The sequence below is a fragment of the Paramisgurnus dabryanus genome, chromosome 9 (genome assembly GCF_030506205.2).
Source record: "Paramisgurnus dabryanus chromosome 9, PD_genome_1.1, whole genome shotgun sequence".
Taxonomy (NCBI): domain Eukaryota; kingdom Metazoa; phylum Chordata; class Actinopteri; order Cypriniformes; family Cobitidae; genus Paramisgurnus; species Paramisgurnus dabryanus.
In genome coordinates this window covers 26,297,984-26,318,454 of record NC_133345.1, presented here as the reverse complement: position 1 = coordinate 26,318,454, position 20,471 = coordinate 26,297,984, and the positions used below count along the sequence as shown (strand labels likewise).

The 20,471-nt window shown below is 36.4% G+C and overlaps 1 protein-coding gene across 3 annotated transcripts; it reads right to left on the bottom strand.

Moving 5' to 3' along the window:
• Positions 1-473: 473 nt before the first annotated feature.
• Positions 474-18,826, bottom strand: ampd3b (adenosine monophosphate deaminase 3b). 3 transcript variants are annotated; one of them, XM_065283360.2, is made up of 16 exons: positions 18,688-18,826; positions 17,842-17,942; positions 10,654-10,876; positions 10,385-10,559; positions 8,112-8,277; positions 6,821-7,040; positions 6,591-6,720; positions 6,317-6,511; positions 6,098-6,229; positions 5,828-5,991; positions 5,461-5,587; positions 4,687-4,850; positions 4,282-4,402; positions 1,541-1,714; positions 1,315-1,425; positions 474-1,229 (listed from the first exon to the last, which is right to left on the bottom strand). In XM_065283360.2, exons 2-16 carry the CDS (start codon positions 17,897-17,899, stop codon positions 1,053-1,055), a joined length of 2,337 nt encoding a protein of 778 aa, XP_065139432.1. In that variant the 5' UTR covers positions 17,900-17,942; positions 18,688-18,826; the 3' UTR covers positions 474-1,052. The 3 variants fall into 3 exon arrangements, with proteins under 3 accessions (XP_065139432.1, XP_065139434.1, XP_065139433.1); XM_065283362.2 differs by lacking the exons at positions 17,842-17,942; positions 18,688-18,826 and adding an exon at positions 15,252-15,393; XM_065283361.1 differs by lacking the exons at positions 17,842-17,942; positions 18,688-18,826 and adding an exon at positions 12,458-12,617.
• Positions 18,827-20,471: the final 1,645 nt, after the last annotated feature.

Genomic DNA, 20,471 nt, shown 5'->3' with positions numbered 1-20,471 from the left:
CTAAGACCTTTCCAACAATATTTTTAGTGATAGGCATAAAATGTACATGGAAAATATTGAAGTAAACTTAGGTGTCCCACGCAGTGAATTTGTGCATAAAACAAGCAAAAAATCTGCCTATGGGGTAAGAAAAAAAATCTTGAACTTTTTTCTTAAACACTTAAATCAAGAAAAATTGGCATATTTATTTGCTTGTTTTAAGCACAAATTTACTTGATTTTTTGTTTTCTAAAAACAAACATAATTTATTTTCTTAAGTCACTTTGTTCATCAAGAAAATGCATCTTGATTGAAGAATTGTTTTGATATTTGTACAAAAACAAAGCAAAAATACTAAGAAGGTAAATTTTTTGCAGTGTATTTCCACCAGGCTGCAGTGTTGTGCAAACATTTCTACATGTGAACAATTGACAGTTTCATTTATAATCACAAAGGGATCAAGCACAAGCTCTTTCTTTAAAAAAGGAAATCAATTCATGTTTTTATTTTTTATTTAAATCCGAGTGCAGTTCATGTATATTTAATACAGCTTTTATCAAATAGCTACTCTGTATCCAAGCACCAATACATCATACCACACCCTCAGCCATCTGTGTGTACAAATTAAGTTTGCTAATTTATTATGTGACAAAAATAAAGCTCCACTTCGAGTCAACAAATTATCTGCCCCAGAAATAAATAAAAAAAGGCAGAAATTAGGTCCTGTTTCTGTCACCATTTTATGTAAAACATTTATCAGAACACACCCAAGTCCTTATAAAACATAACAAATGTATATGCAAAATACAGTAACATATCCTCAAATCGTTCCATTTTCAAAAAATGGATTCATAATGTGAAGTGAAAATATCCATCACCTGTAAGGCAGTGTGAGTATCGTTATTATATCTATCATTTATGAGGCACATAGACGCGTAGCTCCATGGCTTATTACCGTGCAGGGAATGTGCAGAGTACGCTGCGGTGCGTGGTGTTTGCTACATCTCCTGTAGCAGCATACAGCCTCCACCATCATTAGACGTCTGAGTCGCCTGTATGGACCAATGCTGTGTTTATGGAGCTTTTGCACCAATGGTTTCAGACTTCACAGCTTCCACCAGGAAGCTGAGCTCGTTGCACAAGGTCTCGTGCCGATATGCCATACGGATCTGTGCCACATTTGTCCTGCGGATGTCATTTCCCTCTGGTCCATCTTCCAGATAATTTTCTCCCAGGAAGTGCTTCTTTTCCTGGAATGGAAATCGACATGTGGGTTAAGGTTGAATCCTTGCCAATTGAAAAGAGGGGAACGTGAATTTTAAGTGGCCTAAATACCTGATGAGACAGACCGCTCTGGAGGACGCTATTTCTGGCGATCTCACATACATCGCATGTACTCAGCTTCCATAGCTGTGCTGCTATGGCATATTCCTCCATCAGGGCTTCCTACAGGTACACAAACGAATATAAAACCACATCTTGTGACTGCTCTAGTTGAAGTGATTAATGATTAACTTCTATTACAGGTTTTGTTTGATGCCATGTCATTGGCCTCCCTGACCTTCGTGTAGTGAAACTGCATTGGGTCGTCGGTGGAGAGGGACACGCACAGGCCCTTGTGCAGGAACTCCCTCAAAGGATTCTTGGAATACTCCAGAAACAGGCTGTTGTTGCTGAGAGGTGACATGGCGATAGGCACCTGGGCCAAGTAATACAGGTACTGCAGCACAGGACTCTAATTGGAGAAAAATTCAACCAATTAAATATTTATATAGTTTGCTAACAAACCCCACGTTACAGAAGATATATCACAAAATCAGTAAAATTGAAATGCGCGATATTAAAGTCGGCATGAAACGGAATTAGCAATTGTCTTGTTTTCCCCATCGTGACGTATATCCGAGTGAAACGACTTCTGAAATTTAAAAAAAAAGTAGGGTGGGACTTTATTTCGTCCATCAAGAACTGATTGGATTGTTGGAAGTTGAGTCTAGTGATGGGCGATTTCGAAGCACTGCTTCATGAAACCTCAAAACATTTACGAATCTTGTGTTTCGCATCAGTGGTTCGGAGAGTGTTTCAAACTGGCCAAGTTACGTGATTTTAGCAAGCGAGGCCTCATTTTGTCATAACTTTTTCGAAAATCTGATGGTTCAACATTAGGGGGAGTTGATCACAGTGAAACCATTGACATGTGGCTAATATGGTTATGTGAACTCGGGTCAGTTTTATTATGCTCATAATAAAATATGTTAAAAACATAAAACATTCATCCTTCTGACTGATAAAACTACAGTTTTGCCTAATTTTTTGTTTATAGATAAACATGTGCATAATTTAAAGAGTACCCATTTTATTTAAAAAAACATTGTTATTTGGTGTATTTGGTGTAATACAGTGTGTTTGTGTGGTTTATGGTTAAAAAACACATTATTTTCCACATACCGTACATTGTAGCTCCAGATTTCACTCTCTTTCTGATATGCACGTATTTGAAAAGCTCTGTGTCCCTGATTGGCCAGCTAATCTGTACGTTGTGATTGGCCTAAATACTCTGACGTTACTCTCCTTACCATGTTTAAAAGATTTGCTCACAATGCAATGCTAACAGGAGTTAACTTACAGGCTGTCCGAAGTCCGAAGCGGGAGGAATTATGATAATGTCGGTCTTGTCTACATCACCAATCCCAGGAAGTGTTTGTTGTAGTCCAAGAAAAGAGATTTAATAACTCGCGTCATCGTTTACTTTGGGGTATGTACCTTTTGCATATCATTAACATACTAATACACACTTGCACAGCAAAGGAAATGTAAAAATTTGAATCGGACAATAGGTGCTCTTTAAAGGGGAGATTGTGGGAGAGTTTGCCCTGAATAAAACTAAAAACATAGCTTACACTTTTACTTAATGGCTTAATTAAGTTAAATAATTTATTTTTCTTAAAAACACATTTATAGAAAAACCTTGCAATTATTTGGAAAAAGTGTAAGATGTTTGCACTGTGATCTTGTTGCTTTCACAACATTTCCGCCAGCAGGTGGCACCATATTTATTTGAGAGTGAATCATTTTTCGAAGTAATTGGTTCAATTGATTCAAAAGCTTTGTTTCTTTCATCGCTAGTTGTTGCTTAGCATTTTTTATTAAAGTTTATTAGGGCTCATTTTTTTAAAGGAATATTCCATTTTCTTAAAAGAAAAATCCAGATAATTTACTCACCACCATGTCATTCAAAATTTTGATGTCTTTCTTTGTTCAGTCGAGAAGAAATTGCAGGATTTTTCTCATTTTAATGGACTTTAATAGAGCCCAACATTTAATACTTAACTCAACACTTAACAGTTTTTTTCAACGGAGTTTCAAAGGTCTCTAAACGATCCCAAACGAGGCATTAGGGTCTTATCTAGCGAAACGATGTCATTTTTGACAATAAAAATAAAAATATGTACTTTTAAACCACAACTTTTCGTGTAGGTCCGGACCAGCGTGACCTAACGTAAATGCGTAGTGACGTAGGGAGGTCACGTGTTACATATATGAAACGCACATTTGCGGACCATTGTAAACAATAAACTGACACAAAGACATTAATTAGTATCAGTTGACATACAACAACGTAGGAACGGTCCTCGTTCTCAACACTTGTAAACACTGGGGCGGAGTTTCGCGTTCGTCCTCTGTGACCTCTTGACGTCATGACGTATTGTGTGGGGTCACGTTGGCGCATCACGACCGGATTTAAACGAGAAGTTGTGCTTTAAAAGTGTATATTTGTTATTTTTATTGTCAAAAATGACAATCGTTTTGCTAGATAAGACCCTTATGCCTCGTTTGGGATCGTTTAGAGTCCTTTGAAACTCCGTTGAAAAAAACTGTTAAGTGTTGAGTTAAGTATTAAATGTTTGGCTCTATTAAAATTCATTAAAATGAGAAAAATCCTGCAATGTTTTCCTCAAAAAACATAATTTCTTCTCGACTGAACAAAGAAAGACATCAACATTTTGGATGACATGGTGGTGAGAAAATTATCTGGATTTTTCTTTTAAAAAAATGGAATATTCCTTTAATTTGAAACTAAATTTCCATAGTTTCATTAGTATTATTCCATAATTTTGATGAATTCACTATTATTCTAAAATGTGAAACCTTTTTAAGTAAGTATGTACACTAAGTAAACTAAACTTATTATTGTTGGTCATGTTTACGCATGTGTGGTTGTTCTTTTTTTGTAGATTTTAAATCTGTTGGTTGTGAATGATACGGTGTGGTTTAATGTGTATGCTGCTGACATTAAAGACTGACCTTCTTCAGGTTGAGTCCGTGAGAGATGTTGTCAGCAGTGAGAAAGGCAGACACCAGGTGAGTGATGGATCCTGCCTCACCACAATGAGGCCTAAACTGGAAAGTATTAAGACCACGTTCCCTGCAAAATATCAGGGAACTATTCATATAGTTTTTTGACACTGCAATTGAAGAAAAGTCCTCGCATTGCGGGTTTATTTACATTTATTCATTTAGTTTTATCTCAAACCACTTACAAATAAGAAAACATTGAATTTTTTTTATAAGGAGACAAGTGTTAGCGTTTACGAAATTATGAAAATCTACATAGCTGGGCTTAAAGATCAAGTTAGGGAACACTGAATAATGCATGTATATATAATTGTTTAACAATTTTATTTAAATATATATATTTTTTTGACGTACTTGCGTAAGTTATTGAGGACCATGATGTTGGCATACATGTGGAACAGATAATAAGTGTATGGTGGGTTTTCCTCTGAGGTCCACTCTTCTGGTCTTGGGCTCTTATACGTGAATATGTGATCACTGTGTTTGGACTCATCATCCACACTGTCAAACCCGGTCAACTGCAAAAAAAAAAAAAAAAACATTGAAAACCTCATTCAAACACATACACACTATTCATGACAGTTTATTATTAAACAATCATTTTATATCATAAACTGCAAATTAGTTTGGACACAAATGTGTGCAGATAGTGTGTGAACACAACAACCCTACGATGAAAAAATCCCTGTTAAACCAAAGCAGTCTTATTAGGCATGCTGCTTTGATTCTCTTGTTAATGTGACGTCACACAAACCAAGCCCCACCCACAACCACTGACTGACTGGTTCATTTTACCAGTTCAGTTTATTTGCACTCATTTGTCTCACATTGTATTTACATATATCAGATTTAGGTTTAATCAAAAGCGTTCACTGTCTGTTGGTACAGCAGGACAGTGAGGGCAGTAGCTCTTTTATTTTTCCTCCCACCCAAATCTGGGATTTTTGGACATGCTACAACAAATTATCTGTCGGGTATTTTGAGATGAAACTACAAAATACATTCTAGGCACACCTGCGAATTATATTACAACTTGTAAAAATTTATGTCATTGTTGATGACTAAAAGATCTTAATCTGCTCTGACTGGTCTTTCAAGTCTAAAACAAAACTCTGATTTCGCACTTACATGCTTCAGGAAGACGTGTATTTCTTTGTGGTCTTGAGGATTAACAGTGGCCTGAAATAGTGGAAGGAAGACGTTTTCCAGCATCTTGGCGAAGTTAGGGACAAGCTTCTTTGCTCGGAAAATGTCACTAAAAAGCAAAGTGCACAGAAGTCAGAATTTAAGTATATTGCTGCATTTTGCATTATTGGATATAAGTCAGGAAGCAAGTTAAAGACAAATCTATAGTACTTTCGTATTGTATATGTTGAAGGGTTATGTGACATTAAGAACTGAACTGAGAATGCCTTTAAAATTACAGTATATTTAATTAAAAAATAGTAGAATTGCACAGGTACATCGAATTCATACATTTTTTAGGACGACTTACTAGATCCTGGGCACTTGTATCATATATCTCATGTTAGGGGAGTGCAACTTGTGCTTTATAAACCATTTAGACAAGCTCCCCCACTCTTCAGGAGATCGGCCATAAATGGACAGACGGGGTTCTGCATGCTGGTATTTGCTTTCCTCCATATCATGAGCAACTTCCTGCAAATAATAATCAGGATCTGAATATGTCGTAATGCCTCTAATTTAAATGTTCACTAAGAAAAACCCTCATACATAGTTTTTTAGGGTATATAAAAGTTCTTACCTTGATAAGCCGTGCAAAATATTCCCCACCTATGTAGTTATCAGTTTTGAGATAGATGTCTCGGAGCTCATTTGCACCCACTGGGTTGTATTTGGAGTTAAACTTATCGAAGCGATGAAACGTTTGTCTGCCCTGAAACAAACAAATGTGCCATTTTAATACTGTAGTTGTGTGGTTTACAATATATATAGTATTTTTCTGAGGTTTCCAGATACGTACAGCGTGTACATCCAGTGAGTCCACTGTGAGATCATAAGGATCCATTTTCAGACTTTCAAACACCTGTTTGAGGGTCATCTTCTTTCCGTTCTTCTCCAGCACTATCCGGTTTGCTTCATTTTTATAAGAATCCTGGATGAACTTCAGAAGATGTTTCTGGTTCATGCACGCTGCTGCGTGAATGTGGGTATCAACCTGAATGTTCACAAATACAGTACGATTCAGCAAAAATTATGGTGGTCTTATGAGAAGAACAAGAATGAATTGAAAATACCTTTCTGACGTTGTAGAAGTCTCTGTGAGGAACACTTTTCAGTTCCTTCAACTCTGCCATCTCATTCAGCATTTCATGAAGGTAAAACTTGGACATCAGGAAATTAAGCCTTCTGTGACAATAGGTCTTCCTATATAGAGTACAAAGTTCTTAATATTTGTTTTAAAGTTATCACTTAAAACATTACAGCATCCATACATTATGACAATAAACAAATCTAACAGACTTACGTTGGCCCATCTGCGATCATGGCAAGGACGTGGCTCATGTCGATAGCAAAGGTTTCCAGGTCGGGATATGGCAAACTCCGTGGCTGATTTTGTTTTAAAGCCTCTTCAGTATCGTAGACATATATGATCCCGTCTTTCATCTTCAGGACGTAGTTCAGATTCTGTGGGATGTCTTCCATACTGTAGGGATCCTCGCCCTCACTTGGACATGGGAAAATATCTGTTTTCATGGATTGAAAGCAGATGATTTTCTTCTTAGAGCTGATAAATACGAATATTTTCATGTCCTAATATGAATAGAAACATTCAGACTTTACAGTTTCACTTTCCCATTCCTCCCTTCCCAAAACAAACAGACATAACCCTAATCCTTGCTTAAAGAGACACTCCACGTTTAAAAAAAAATTTTTTTCATTTTCCAGCTCCTCTAGAGTTAAACATTTTATTCTTACTGTTTTGGCTTCCATTCAGGTGATCTCCAGGTCTGGCGCTACCCCTTTTAGCATAGCTTAGCACATTGAATCTGATTAGACCATTAGCATCGCGCCTAAAAATAACCGAAGAGTTTCGATATTTTTCCTATTTAAAACTTGACTCTTCTGTGGTTACATCGTGTACTAAGACAGACTGATATACATATGATATTACGTAGTGGCTGAAAATAGTCTCCTGCTATTGAAAGATACTAAGGGGACTATTTTTGGCTGCTGTGTAATATCATTGCGGCTGCTGCAGCCATGTTACAGCAGCAAAGTCCTTGATTATTACGCCAGAATGAGAGTATAGTTCCTAGCCATATCTGCATAGAAAATCGCAACTTTTAATTTTCCGTCGGTCTTAGTACACTATGTAACTACAGGAGAGTTAAGTTTTAAATAGGAAAAATATAGAAACTCTTTGGTTATTTTTAGGCGCGATGCTAATTGTCTAATCAGATTCAATGGATTATGCTTAACTATGCTAAAAGTGCTAGCGCCAGACCCGGAGATCAGCTAAATGGATTCCAAAACGGTAAAAATCAAATGTTTAACTCTAGAGGAGATGGAAACTAAGCATATTTTCAAAAAAAGTGGAGTGTCCCTCCCTTTAATCTAAGCCTCGTCTGTAAAACCAGGTAATAGTGTTTAAAGTTCAAGTAGAGCTAAAAATACATCATAATAAGACCAAATTCATGTAGGGACATGATCTAAAGTTGACAACCTTCACCACCTAAAATCTGTCGGGATTAAGCAAGTAATGACTCATAGCGATTAGCATTATTAGCATATACAAGGTGCCAATCATGACATACCTGGCAGTACTTCATCTTCTTCACTCCATTTCTCATTATTGGCACTCCTCAGAAACCTGGCTGTGATTCTGGGAAATTGATGGTATGCGAGTCGGGAATATTTCTCTCTGATGAAGAGTGCTGTCAGCAGAGTTTTCGCTGCTTGCTCATAGTCCTCCACCGTTATCTGCCATAAATCATTCATAGATGAAGTTAAAAGAATAAAGATGTATGAACACATTCTTTGTAATTGTAATGCATTGTTTGTGCAGTTGCTTGTATATATCATATATTATTTAATTGCCACAATTGACTTTTCTTTGTTGATGTATTTCCTATTGAAACAGTACCCAAAATAGTTAAAGGGCTTAGTATGTCTGCCTTTAGTGTATTGGTCAGTATATATATGGAAGTACAGAAGATGTGGACACGTATATACGGTTTCATCCGACACATGTGTGGTGACGCAATACGAGTATGGTCCGAATTTTACTCCCGGTTTCTGTTTGTTTAATTTTCTGACTAGTTGCTAAACTGAACTCTTGAACAAATACCTCGTCGAAAATAACACATGTCTTGGTTTCCTAGGTAATCTACGTGTTTTTATTTAGCTTGTTATGTAAATAAACTATGTTTAAAGTACTTTGTTGTTATATATTTTTAGCGGAGTTTACCAGGAAGTTACACGTTAACCACGAAAGCCGCTTATTTAAGTTGTTACTGCTGAAACCGTCTATAAGCTCTCTACGCTGTATGATTAAAAAAAAATAACAAAAAATTGTGCTAAATAGCACTCATAATCATAAGGGAACCATTGTATATACCATTTATGGTGCTTTCACAGCTTATGGGTCTATATAGCACCATATATGGTTATGCATAGTTGCTAAATAGTGGCACCTAAAGTGGTTCCTCTATGAGCCAGTGAACCATTTTTAGTGCTATTTAGCACACATTTTAGTATATTCATGTGTGTATTTTCACGTTTCTTTAAAGAATTAGTAAATTTTCTTAAGTAAAAATCCAGATAATTTACTCACCACCATGTCATCCAAAATGTCGATAAAAAATTATGTTTTTCTTTTCAGGAAAACATTCCAGGATTTTTCTCATTTTTATGGACTTTAATGGACCCCAACACTTAACAGTTAACTCAACACTTAACAGTTTTTTTCAACAGAGTTTCTCCGGTCCTGTGATGCCCCAGCGCGACCTCACGCAATACGTCATCACGTCAAGAGGTCACGGATGATGTATGCGAAACTATGCCCCAGTGTTTACAAGTGTGGAGAAAGAGGACCGTTCAGACGTTGTTGTATGTGGAATGATACTAATTAATGTCTTTGTGTCAGTTACTTGTTTAAAATGGTCCGCAAATGTGCGTTTCATATATGTAATATGTGACCTTTCTACGTCACTATACAATTACGTGAGGTCGCGCTGTTGCGTCAGTGGACCGGAGATAAACGAGAAGTTGTGGTTTAAAAATGCATATTTTTTATTTTTCTTGTCAAAAATGACAATCGTCTCGCTAGATAAGACCCTTATGCCTCGTTTGGAATCGTTTAGAGTCCTTTGAAACTCAGTTGAAAAAACTGTTAAGTGTTAAGTATTAAATGTTGGGGTCCATTAAGATGAGAAAAATCCTGGAATGTTTTCCTCAAAAAAACATAATTTCTTCTCGACTTAACAAAGAAAGACATCAACATTTTGGATGACATGGTGGTGAGTAAATTATCTGGATTTTTTAAAGAAAATTGACTAATCCTTTAATGATTATTCCAACGTACTGATCATTGTATAATGGATACCAGCTCACAAAACCGTCACCGTTACTGTTCAGTTTATCTAATGCCATATTCAAAGTATTTTGTTCTGAAGCCTCACCTTTATGCAAATAATATGTGCCATAGTCCAAACACTCTGATTGTTATGTCTGACTATGCAGGACTATAATAGGTGTGACCTGCTTACTGTAATGGAGGAATATGTACATTTGGGGTGAGTCAAACTCAACCTCTTTTAATCTTTATTATGTTATAATCTCTTTATAATTAAAAAATGAGTTTCGTCATCAGGTTCTCACCCATAAGCTGTTCTAAGCTTGCATGACTATGTTTTTCTATGAAACAAAATAAGAAAAATTACATTCTGTCAAGGTCAGAGCCTCAGTCACCACATATGCTTTCATTGTTTAGAAACACTCCTTGTTCACAAGGGAAAGTCATATAGGTGTTAATAATAACACAATGTTTTAGGTTTTGTAACCATTCCGATTATCTTTGTTTCCCTACCCCTGCACAGTAGTCTCCGCTGATGGTGACCCTCTGGAATTCTGGGATATTGAAAGGTGCAGGGCCTTCCTCTGTGGAAGGGCTCATCAGAGGTGAAATGATAGTCGCCCATTCAGAAGCACTGGGAATCTGTAAGGACATCGAGTGTGTGCGCAACAGCTTGAAACTCTTTTTCCTAAAAAAAACCCCAAAACAAGCAGTACATATTGAGTATCACCCTGATGCGACTTGTTCACCATTTTTACAACCCGCATCACATTTGCGTTCACCTCTTGACAGATTCTTCGGACTCCTCCTCTGCCATCTCTTTGAGTATTTCCCGTTCCTTGGCCTGGTGTAAGCCAATGGGACAGTCTTCGGGAACGGTAAACATAGACATGGTGTTCTTACTGTCTTCTTCCTTCAGAGCTGACGCATACACCTTCTCGGCCATAAGCCGTACCTTCTCGTCCACATCATGGAGCGAGATCTTGGTGAACTGACGCGGCATTTCTGCACAAAGAATTCACAGTAAAGATGAAAAGGGATTGATGCTTTTACTAGGGTGAATACAAAGAACATTTAGTAATACTTCACAATCAGAATTTATTAAGGAACACCTTGTATGAACAAACTGTTCTGTACATAAATGCAAAGTATGCAAGGAATCAAAGCTTCTTCCATACCGCATTACATCATCTTCTTAATCCACAAGAACCGGTTTGAATCTTTTCCATAAAAACCTCTATACAGTCAGTATCCTGACCAAATACAACTGCATTTTGACTCGCATATGCAATCAAACAATAAATGTAAAACCATGTTCTGATGATCCAAAGTCTAACAGCTGAGGTAAGTCATGCAAGTGTTGCAACTTCACTGTACAAATAATGGTTGTAAACATGTCCTCAAGTAGCTTTCCACATGGGTCATGTTTCGCTCTGAGTCTTGTGCCTGGATCTGATTCAGGTATATCCGGGCTAAGTGTGATTTACAGACCAGCTGAGGTCAGTGACTGAATTCCCAAAGTGTCAAAACAGTTGTTGTGTATGCTAGAAGCATTTCTATTGGCTATGCAAAAGTGATTACGCCGACCAATCAGCCTTAGGTAAGAATTTACTGTAAGTACATTTATGCAATCCTGATTTTTTCAGATCAAAACAACCCACAAGATATATTAAGACCTGTTTATCTGCAAATTTTGCCTGGGCTGCATGACTGCTTTCACATCCTCTATTGTATACATCACCAGTAAAGTGTTTGTCAAATGCATGAATTGCGGGCGACGGCTAACTGCACCAGATATTCAACAAACCTGCATTACCATCCACCCACATGCAGACATACGTCCTGTGCTTTCAAAACCACAATCTATAAAGATACATTTTATTGTTTCAGGTCACATCTACCCTTATATCACCTTTTGTGTATTTCCCATATCACATTAGATTGTTGCTTAGGCTGAGTGATGCTTATTTAGCACGGGTAGGTCAGGCTCGTCCCTATAAACAACTTTTGATAGCAGGCATGTGTACAAAGTCAAATACAAGTATGACCGGCCTCCACGCCTGTTGACATGTAATCGGATATACCGCTGCACTGTCAACAGTCTGCAACACTTTGGCATGGCTTGGCAAGTCAGTCATGTATGAATTAAGGAAACCTTGATTTCAGAAGTTCACCGTGTTTCTAGAACAGCTGTGATCTAAACGTGAAAGTGAACTCAGCTTCACCAACACCTTAATGCATTACACAATAATCTAGACTCTGTGTTAATTTCTTTAAGAGAATATCTTGGAATAATATTAGTTAAATCAGAATACAAATTAGTACCGTAGTTATTTGATTAAAAGACTTAGTTAATATAACCTGCTCTGCCGGTGTTAATTCTAGCTTATCTGTCATCGAGGAGTTATGACTTGGGTTATTGTTGTCTATTATGCGCTACACTGTTAAACACTTTTATTGAGAAAAATGCTTGCCACTGTTGCGCCGCACCTCGGTTTGACCCTTCCAATATCCGATCCTGACCCTTCATCCAAATGAGAAACCGCACTGTACAAAATATCAGAATATATATTTTCTCTCTCTTACCTTCGGTAGCTACTTTTGCCATGGTTCTGTTTTTCTGGATCTCTGTGATTGCACTATTTATTTTTCTGTGGCTTCAGAAACGTGCACTGATCACTAGTACGTCTTGTTTTGTCTGTGAGTGTTTTTAAGTCTTGAGTTTCATACTCCCGCCCTATTTAAAGGTTCTAACAGAATCACGTCAGCACATAACAGAGAGCCGTCACAGCAGCTGGGGGATTAAGATTTGTGCCCCAGACCCTTCTGGAGCTTGCTAGCTTTCCGGACAAGGTGGCCTGGTTTCCTGACCCTGTGTTTTTGTAAGGGGATGACAGCGTCTTGGCATTAGCACTCTCATGTTCCAGTAGCGTGCCTGAACATTGCAGCCTGCATACTTTGTGACTAAGCACATACAGTTCATAATGCCTACCGCTGTGTGGTACTTTTTCCATTGGTTATGTTTATATCTGGAGGCATACAGTACTTGCACTAGGTATTCGCTATCTATGCACTTTATACATGTTTCAAGTATGTGTAACAAGTTTTCCAGTTGTTTTTGCCATTGGGTCCAGCTTACTACATTTGTGCTACAGCAGAGATTTTGTATAAGGGCAACTTTAGTAAACTAACAGTATTTCATGTACAGCTGCTTTTAGTACAGTTAATATTTCTACCTAGTTTTAAACAAGCCCTCAGGTAACCCTAACAGAATACACAGTAGTGGCCAAAAGTCATAACTGTGGGTGGGTGGGGATGTTGTGTGCTTTTAATGCATCATCAGGTCCCCAAACCTTGGTATTAACGGAATATTTTAAGGTATTTATTGAACAAAATAATTTGGCAAAAAGGCAATGAATACAGCATGCTTGTTCATTTTTATTTATTCGGATTAATAAAAATGAATAAAAAAACGCCAAAAAGCTCATACAGATTTGTATCTGGTATTACTATTATTTTAGTTATTGTCTGCGGCTATGTTAGTTGTGTTTCATTCCTTGCCAAGCCTCTTTAAATTCTTCTTAAGTTAAGCTTCAGTTTATACTCCAAACACACCAATGCAACATGTATCTCTAATAAAAATATTTAAATAAAGAGCGAGATTCAATTGTTTAAAGTTGGACATAATCAGTTTGGGCCACTACTATACTCTGTGGATATGTAGTAAGTAATTTTATGAAGTCTCTGGAATATTTTTGATATCCCTATTCAAAAAATGTCAGGTGGTACAACCAATCATTGTCTTTTTGACAGATACATTTTTATCCGCTCCCTGTGTCATGCTGATTGTTTGTTTACTTGATAAAATTATAATCCTGAAAATAGTTTGAAAGTGTAAAACAACTTTACAAAAAAAATAACATTTGAGAACTAAATTTAAAAACAATAATTACAAAAACAGACAATAAAACTTATGCAGAGTTCAGACTGCTCGATTTTAGCAGTGATATTGACTTGCCGTCAGGTTTTGAGAATTTGCAGACAAATGCCCGAAATCACAGGCAAATCGGTGCTCGTTCACGCGAGTGACAATGAAAGATACGATCTGAGAGAATCGCCGACGTTTCGCTGACACCCATGAGATATCTGGCATGTTAGATATCTGGACCTGTTGGCGACTAAAAGTGTCAACACATCAGCAACTGAATGCTACCACAAATAGCCATGCTACATTGAAAATCATGCAGTCTGAACTCTGCATTATAGGCATTAAATGCCTTAGCTTGCATTTATTAAAATTAGTTATTAGGTAAATTATTAGCTTATTCAAATTATTTTTCATTTCTTAGCATAGTCGCACCTCTGACTTTCTGGTTGCACCACCTGACCTCTGCAATAAATTTACATTTAAAAAACCTGGATGGTTTAAGCTTTTGCCTGTCATATCAAATTCATAAAATAAACCTTTAAAATACAATTAAAATGTGTTTGATTAAATAGCATTTTTTATTAAATAGCATAACCATATTGGTTGTACCACCTGACACAGAATGCGTATGCCTACCCATTACATGAACATAGCTATTTTTACAGTACCTAAGAGAAATCGATAAAACTTTTCATTCAGCCATAAAGACCACCTGGATTATGTGATATAATGTTTACTTTTTATACTTGTTTACTTCTTAATAAAAGGCCCATAATTGCGGTTGTACTACCCTGACATTTGAGAACATCCAAATTGTTTGACAAACGTTTTTCAATTATCCTAACATCCCAACAACTACTTATATTTGTGAAATTTGTTTATAGGAAAAGTTTTGAACATTAAACAATGCCAAAATATCTTATTTTGAATAATTTTAAGATCATTTTTAATTGTTAACTTCTTATTTACAGACAATAAAACAAAATTAGTATTTATCATTCAAAAAAATACTGAAAATGTATTTAAACTAAATAGGTTTTATTGAATAAAGTGACCTGTCATAAATGTATCAAGTTATTTTTATCGTACATAATGCCATCAGACACAAAAATAAGCTTGTTATGTCATTGACCCATATACCATTACCGTGACACCTGCTACATCACCATGGCTGATGCTACGTGTACCTTATTTTGCATGACCTTTAAAAAAGTATGGAAGAACCCCAAGCTTTGGCAGGCTTAAAATAAATGACCCACACTGTCCTTTCAAAGCCTTTTGTTCAGTTGTTAACCGTACGCATTGCTGCCTCATTGCTGGAGTGACAACGTTTTAGCACAGACAGTAACAACAGCCTTTTCTATCAAACGACAAATGTTTGTTAAAGCAAGTACGGAGACACCCAAACCGTTCTCTCTCTGTTTTCTCAGAAAGAGAGATGCATTTATTTACCTGTGCTTTGAGGATGTCAGGCGCAGTCTTGATGAGTTTATAGACGAAAGAATTTGTACCTGTTAATACAGCACCTTTTCTTTTCCGACCTCTACCTTGTTTGCAGGAAGAAATTCAGAGAAACTGAACTCCGCCTCGCACTGGCACTATACCAGCCCTTCCTACAGTACAGAACAAAACACCTCCACCCATTGCCTCCATTTCTTTTGTAAGATTAACTCACTCTGTCTTCCTATCTCGAACAGTACTTTTATTTCTGCCTAAAAATCCAGACCTCTTGGTGTAATATGGCAGCAGCTACAGTATATTGCTGCTTTTATTAAATATTTTATTGATTAATAAAACAAATAAGAGTCTGGATGTCATTAACCCTCATAAGCCCTGATTTTCCAGTATACGTTAGAGTTTCTTGGAGGTAAAAATGACCCTAGAAAATTAAAAGATATATATTTTTAATGATACAAATAATATATACATTTTTGTTTGCTTCCCATCTATACATTAATGCTGTGTTTTGGTAGATATGAAGTACTTTTGTACCCGTTTACCGCTAAATTCCTCAACTACACCATTAGCTTGCCTGTAAAATATCAAATTTTATGAAAATTTCACATAAATTATGATCTAAATTTGATTTAAATTGTTTTAAATATTGATCTAAATGTTATGTGTTAAATTTGGTCATCTGTTGTTTAGAAAAAAAAAACATTTAAAAAATTACAGTTTAGGAAATAAATCATTTTGACCAGCAGAGGCAAATAGAGACACATTCATTTCACTGGATGTGGCCAACTGCTCAAATCACTACTTTAGAGATACATTTTGTGATTTATGTATATATGAACATTAGAAAGTACATTCAAAATAAATATTATTTCAAATAGTAGAATTTTTGTAGTTTTTGATTCATTTTGAAATGTCTGTTTTTACAAAATGCCACAGAAATTTGACTGAATGTAAAAGTGTGTCTGTGTGTGTGTGTGTGTGTGTGTGTGTGTGTGTGTGTGTATGTGTGTGTGTGTGTGTGTGTGTGTGTGTGCGTGTGGGTTTTCAAATGTGGTTTACGGGGACATGAATAGTGTATAATAACATGTTAACTATGCTATTACAATGGTTTATCATAAACTGAAACGCTAAAAAAACATACTAAATGGTAGTTTTTCATAGATTAAAGACCTGCAACAGGTTTTTGTTACATTTGGGGTAAGGGATTGGGGTAGGTTAGGGGAATAGAATATAACATTTTGTACAGTATAAAATGCATTGCGTCTATGGAAAGTCCCTAAAAACCATGTATGCCTGACTGTGTGTGTGCGTGTGTGTGTGTGTGTGTGTGTGTGTGTGTGTGTGTGTGTGTGTGTGTGTGTGTGTGTGTGTGTGTGAGAGAGAGAGAGAGAGAGAGAGAGAGAAAGAGAGAGAGTGAGAGAGAATTAGAGCCCACCAACTTACATCTTTATTTTGCATCTGTGGCAGTTTTTTGCCAAATTCTGTAAAAAATGCTCTCTGTGGCAGTCATACCTTTGTGTGTTTGTGTGTGATTGAGCATGCATTTTCTATATTGCATTTGTGCAAATTTTCAGATTTTTTTTTTGACAAATAAAAAGAAAAAAATATTTCGCATTCATTTTTAATTGGGGTCATTTTTACCCCCAAAGGGCCTCTTTTGGTAAATTTTTTACACATCTTTAAATATACAGAATCAAACCCAGGTTTTTTGTATGAAAATTGACATATAGTCTAGTCACATAATCTTATTCCACTGAGATGAATGGAACCATTTTTTTAAAGGAACAGTATGTTGGATTGTGGCCAAAACTGGTATTGCAATCACAAAACTTGTGGCTAAAACTGGTACTGCAACCACACATCTGGGGGCCATTATAAAACATGACAACATAAACATCAGTTGAGGCTGCAACTTTTTTAAATGACAATATCCTGGCCAGACCACTGTTGTGAGTGATATAAGTATTTGAAAGGAAAATGATTTATTAATGTCTAGTGACATATAAGGGCCATTTTATGATTAATTCATATAAATTTCTTACATACTGTTCCTTTAACTTAAGAAAATTAGCTTGGTGTAAGATTCACCCGAAGGAACTTACTTATAGGGGTTAATAGAATGTAAACAAATTAATGTCAAAAACTGTAAGTGCCTCTTATTTACTTTCTTGTGGTAGCAGTAATGTTTTAAAAAAACTGAATCTGACCCATCAGGAAATAGTTTTATGCGGTTAACATCAAACTTCATCTCCTGGAGAAGATGCGTACTGCTGTTTCTTTGCAAAGAGGTTATTTTTAGAAACATTCAGCGCTTGATCACTGACCACTTTATGACAAAGATAAAAAGAAAGTGTACCCGAACAGGTCATGCTATGCTTTTAACCTACTTAAAAAGTAAGACTTCAAGGGTCTAATACTAGACAACATGCCACAGATCTGATCATTGATCTCTCATGAAACTAGACATTATATTTCCCTGTCTGTGCTGTCGTACAAAAAAAAGAGAAGTGACAAACTGACATGGTTGAGTCTATGCAAACCAACATGAAGTATAATAGTGTGGCACACCGTGTGTCAAACTTACCCCTCCCAAAATTGGGTGTTGATTGTTGCTTAAACAAAGGGGTTTCTCTTCTCCTCATTTTAGTACAGTGTTGATGTAATGTAATTCCTGAAAAGCACCTCCTAAGAGAGATAGACAGACAAAGTCCTTAAAATGCATTCCAGTAAGGATTCTTTGAAAATCTACAAATGACAGATTACTTCATGGATGTATAAAAAAATCCACTAACTCATTCTAGTAAAACAAACACATTTGTGAATCTTTTATGAGACTTGTAGAAGTGTTTTACCTCTAAGTGCTGATGAAAGCTTACAGACAATCTCACTGTTTTTGCAAACAGGAAAAGGAAATTCAAGTACTAAAAATGATCTCACAAGCCACTACAGTACAGTGCACCGGCGATGTCAGATACACAGAGTATACAGTGTTTCCTGGTGTACTTTTTAAATATACAAACTACTTGCTTTATAGCACACACTGAATATTCCTTGGACATAAGAAGCTGTTAACATTAAAGAGCCTGACGGTTGTTATTTCTCGTCTTGGCACAAACACAAGTACACAAACACTACTTTCAAAATGGAAATGCCTCAGTATTAAAAAATGTCACCACATCTAATACAACACTTTAGATCTGTAATCTATTTAACATGCTTTTATTAAGAAACATAAATTGTAAACAAAGCAGCTGGCATGATCTACACACATTATGTATGAGTTATGGAATGAGCCAACATCTCTGCAGCAGGTTTAAACCTGCACAAGTCACCCGAACGAGAGCACAGGTTACAGCGTTTCAGTTCTAACTACCCAACAGCCAATGCATTACTTAACAGTTTTAAAGAAATACCCTAAGAACCTGCTTACCTCTTTAGACCTTCTTCCTGCAGTCTTCACTTCTTTTTCTCTCTTTGCGTGTCTGTCCCCAAAAAACACTGCTGTGCTTAGTGGTTTCGCTGCTGTCTGGGTGCGAAGATCTGACTCAAGGCTCTGACAAGTTGCATTTACAAGATAAAACTGTCACAGCACTTAACCCTTCATGTGCTGGTACTTGGAAAGGTGAAAGTCCTCACACTTTCATTGTGGAGAGCATATTAATGCATAAAATGTGCCAAGCTGTGTGAGTCACTCTTTTTGGTCAATATTTTCAAGGAATTACCATATGCATTGTTTCTTAAGAACTAGACTTGCTTATTTTTTATCTTTATAGTGTTTTGCATATGCCCTCAGAGTGTTAAACAATATTTGGTAGTTAGTAGACCCCTAGTGGTGTGGATAAGTTTTATTACATATACTGTTTGTCTTTATTTCAGTTCTTTTTCTTTTCTCATAGTACATAAAAAAGTACATTTGTCATAGGTATAACAAAATAAATACAAAGCTGTCACTGGGGCGGTACCCTTTTAAAAGGTCCTAATATGTACCATTTAGGTACAAATATGTATCTCTGAACTGCCAATATGTACATTTGAAGTACTAATATGCACTTTTTGGGTACAAAGATGTACCTTTTTGAAAGGGTACTGTCCCAATTACAACGTTTGTACCTTTAATTCTAAGTAATAATATCTCCCAATTCAACTATCTGTCCTACATAGCATTTAAAATGATTGTGTCCCAACTCATATTCATAAAATAATGAGTATCCCTAAAAAGACGAGTATCCTTATTTCCGGTGAAAATTTTAATATTAAAATTCAATATTACCCACAACTCATTGCGAGGAGGAGGGGTTTGGTGACTACACTTAATTAATAAATTAGTGCTTTGCTGAATCAATACATTATATTATACAGTTAACATTACGTTAATGATTGTTTGCATGCTTAAAGTGCGAGGAGTTGTGTGAAGCATCACAGTGTTGTCTAGGCAACCACGATTCCTTCGTTTCCCGTATACTTGCATACACCTCTGCAACGCACCCAAATGTATACATACTTTTGGGCATAGTATAGGTAACTTTAGGCGAATTGGTACGCAGAATCTGTTTGAAAGTAAAAAGTTGGCGTTAAACGGTTAAATTCGACTCGTGCTAAGTAACGTTAACTTACGTCTTCTGCAGACAGACCTCCGCGTGCGCCTGACCTGTGGTAGGCCAAAACTTTATGTGAGTAAGTGTTCATATTTATTAGTAACATTATTCGTTTTTAGCTGGTAAACTTGAATGTTACACTGTAATGTAAACATTTATTAAGCAGTCAGTTAATGCAAATCTCGCCTTACCATCTGTTGAAGCAAGATATGTTTCGCAAGACTGCATTTTTGTTTGCATGTGTGTGTCACAGGAAATTAGCTTATCGTTAACTTACTTTGCTTTTGACAGGCTGTTCTGTATTTGTTACTTCTCTCACACAATATAGGCCTATTATCCACCTCGCACACATGTTATTCCTCACACCCTATCAAAAATTGTAAAGTCAAGTGTATTATTTTGCAATTCATTCAGTGTGTCTAACTCAAGAGCAAATAGCGCCCTCTACTGTGTATGTAATGCATTTATTTACCAGAGAAACACTTTCCTCCACACAACCTTTTAAAACGCGATCTTGTTTTTATTACTCCGACATCTTGTATTGTTTATAACATAGTCTGTAACTTATCTGTTACACAGTCATTAATGTAATCATTTTCTGTTTATAAATAACGAAGAG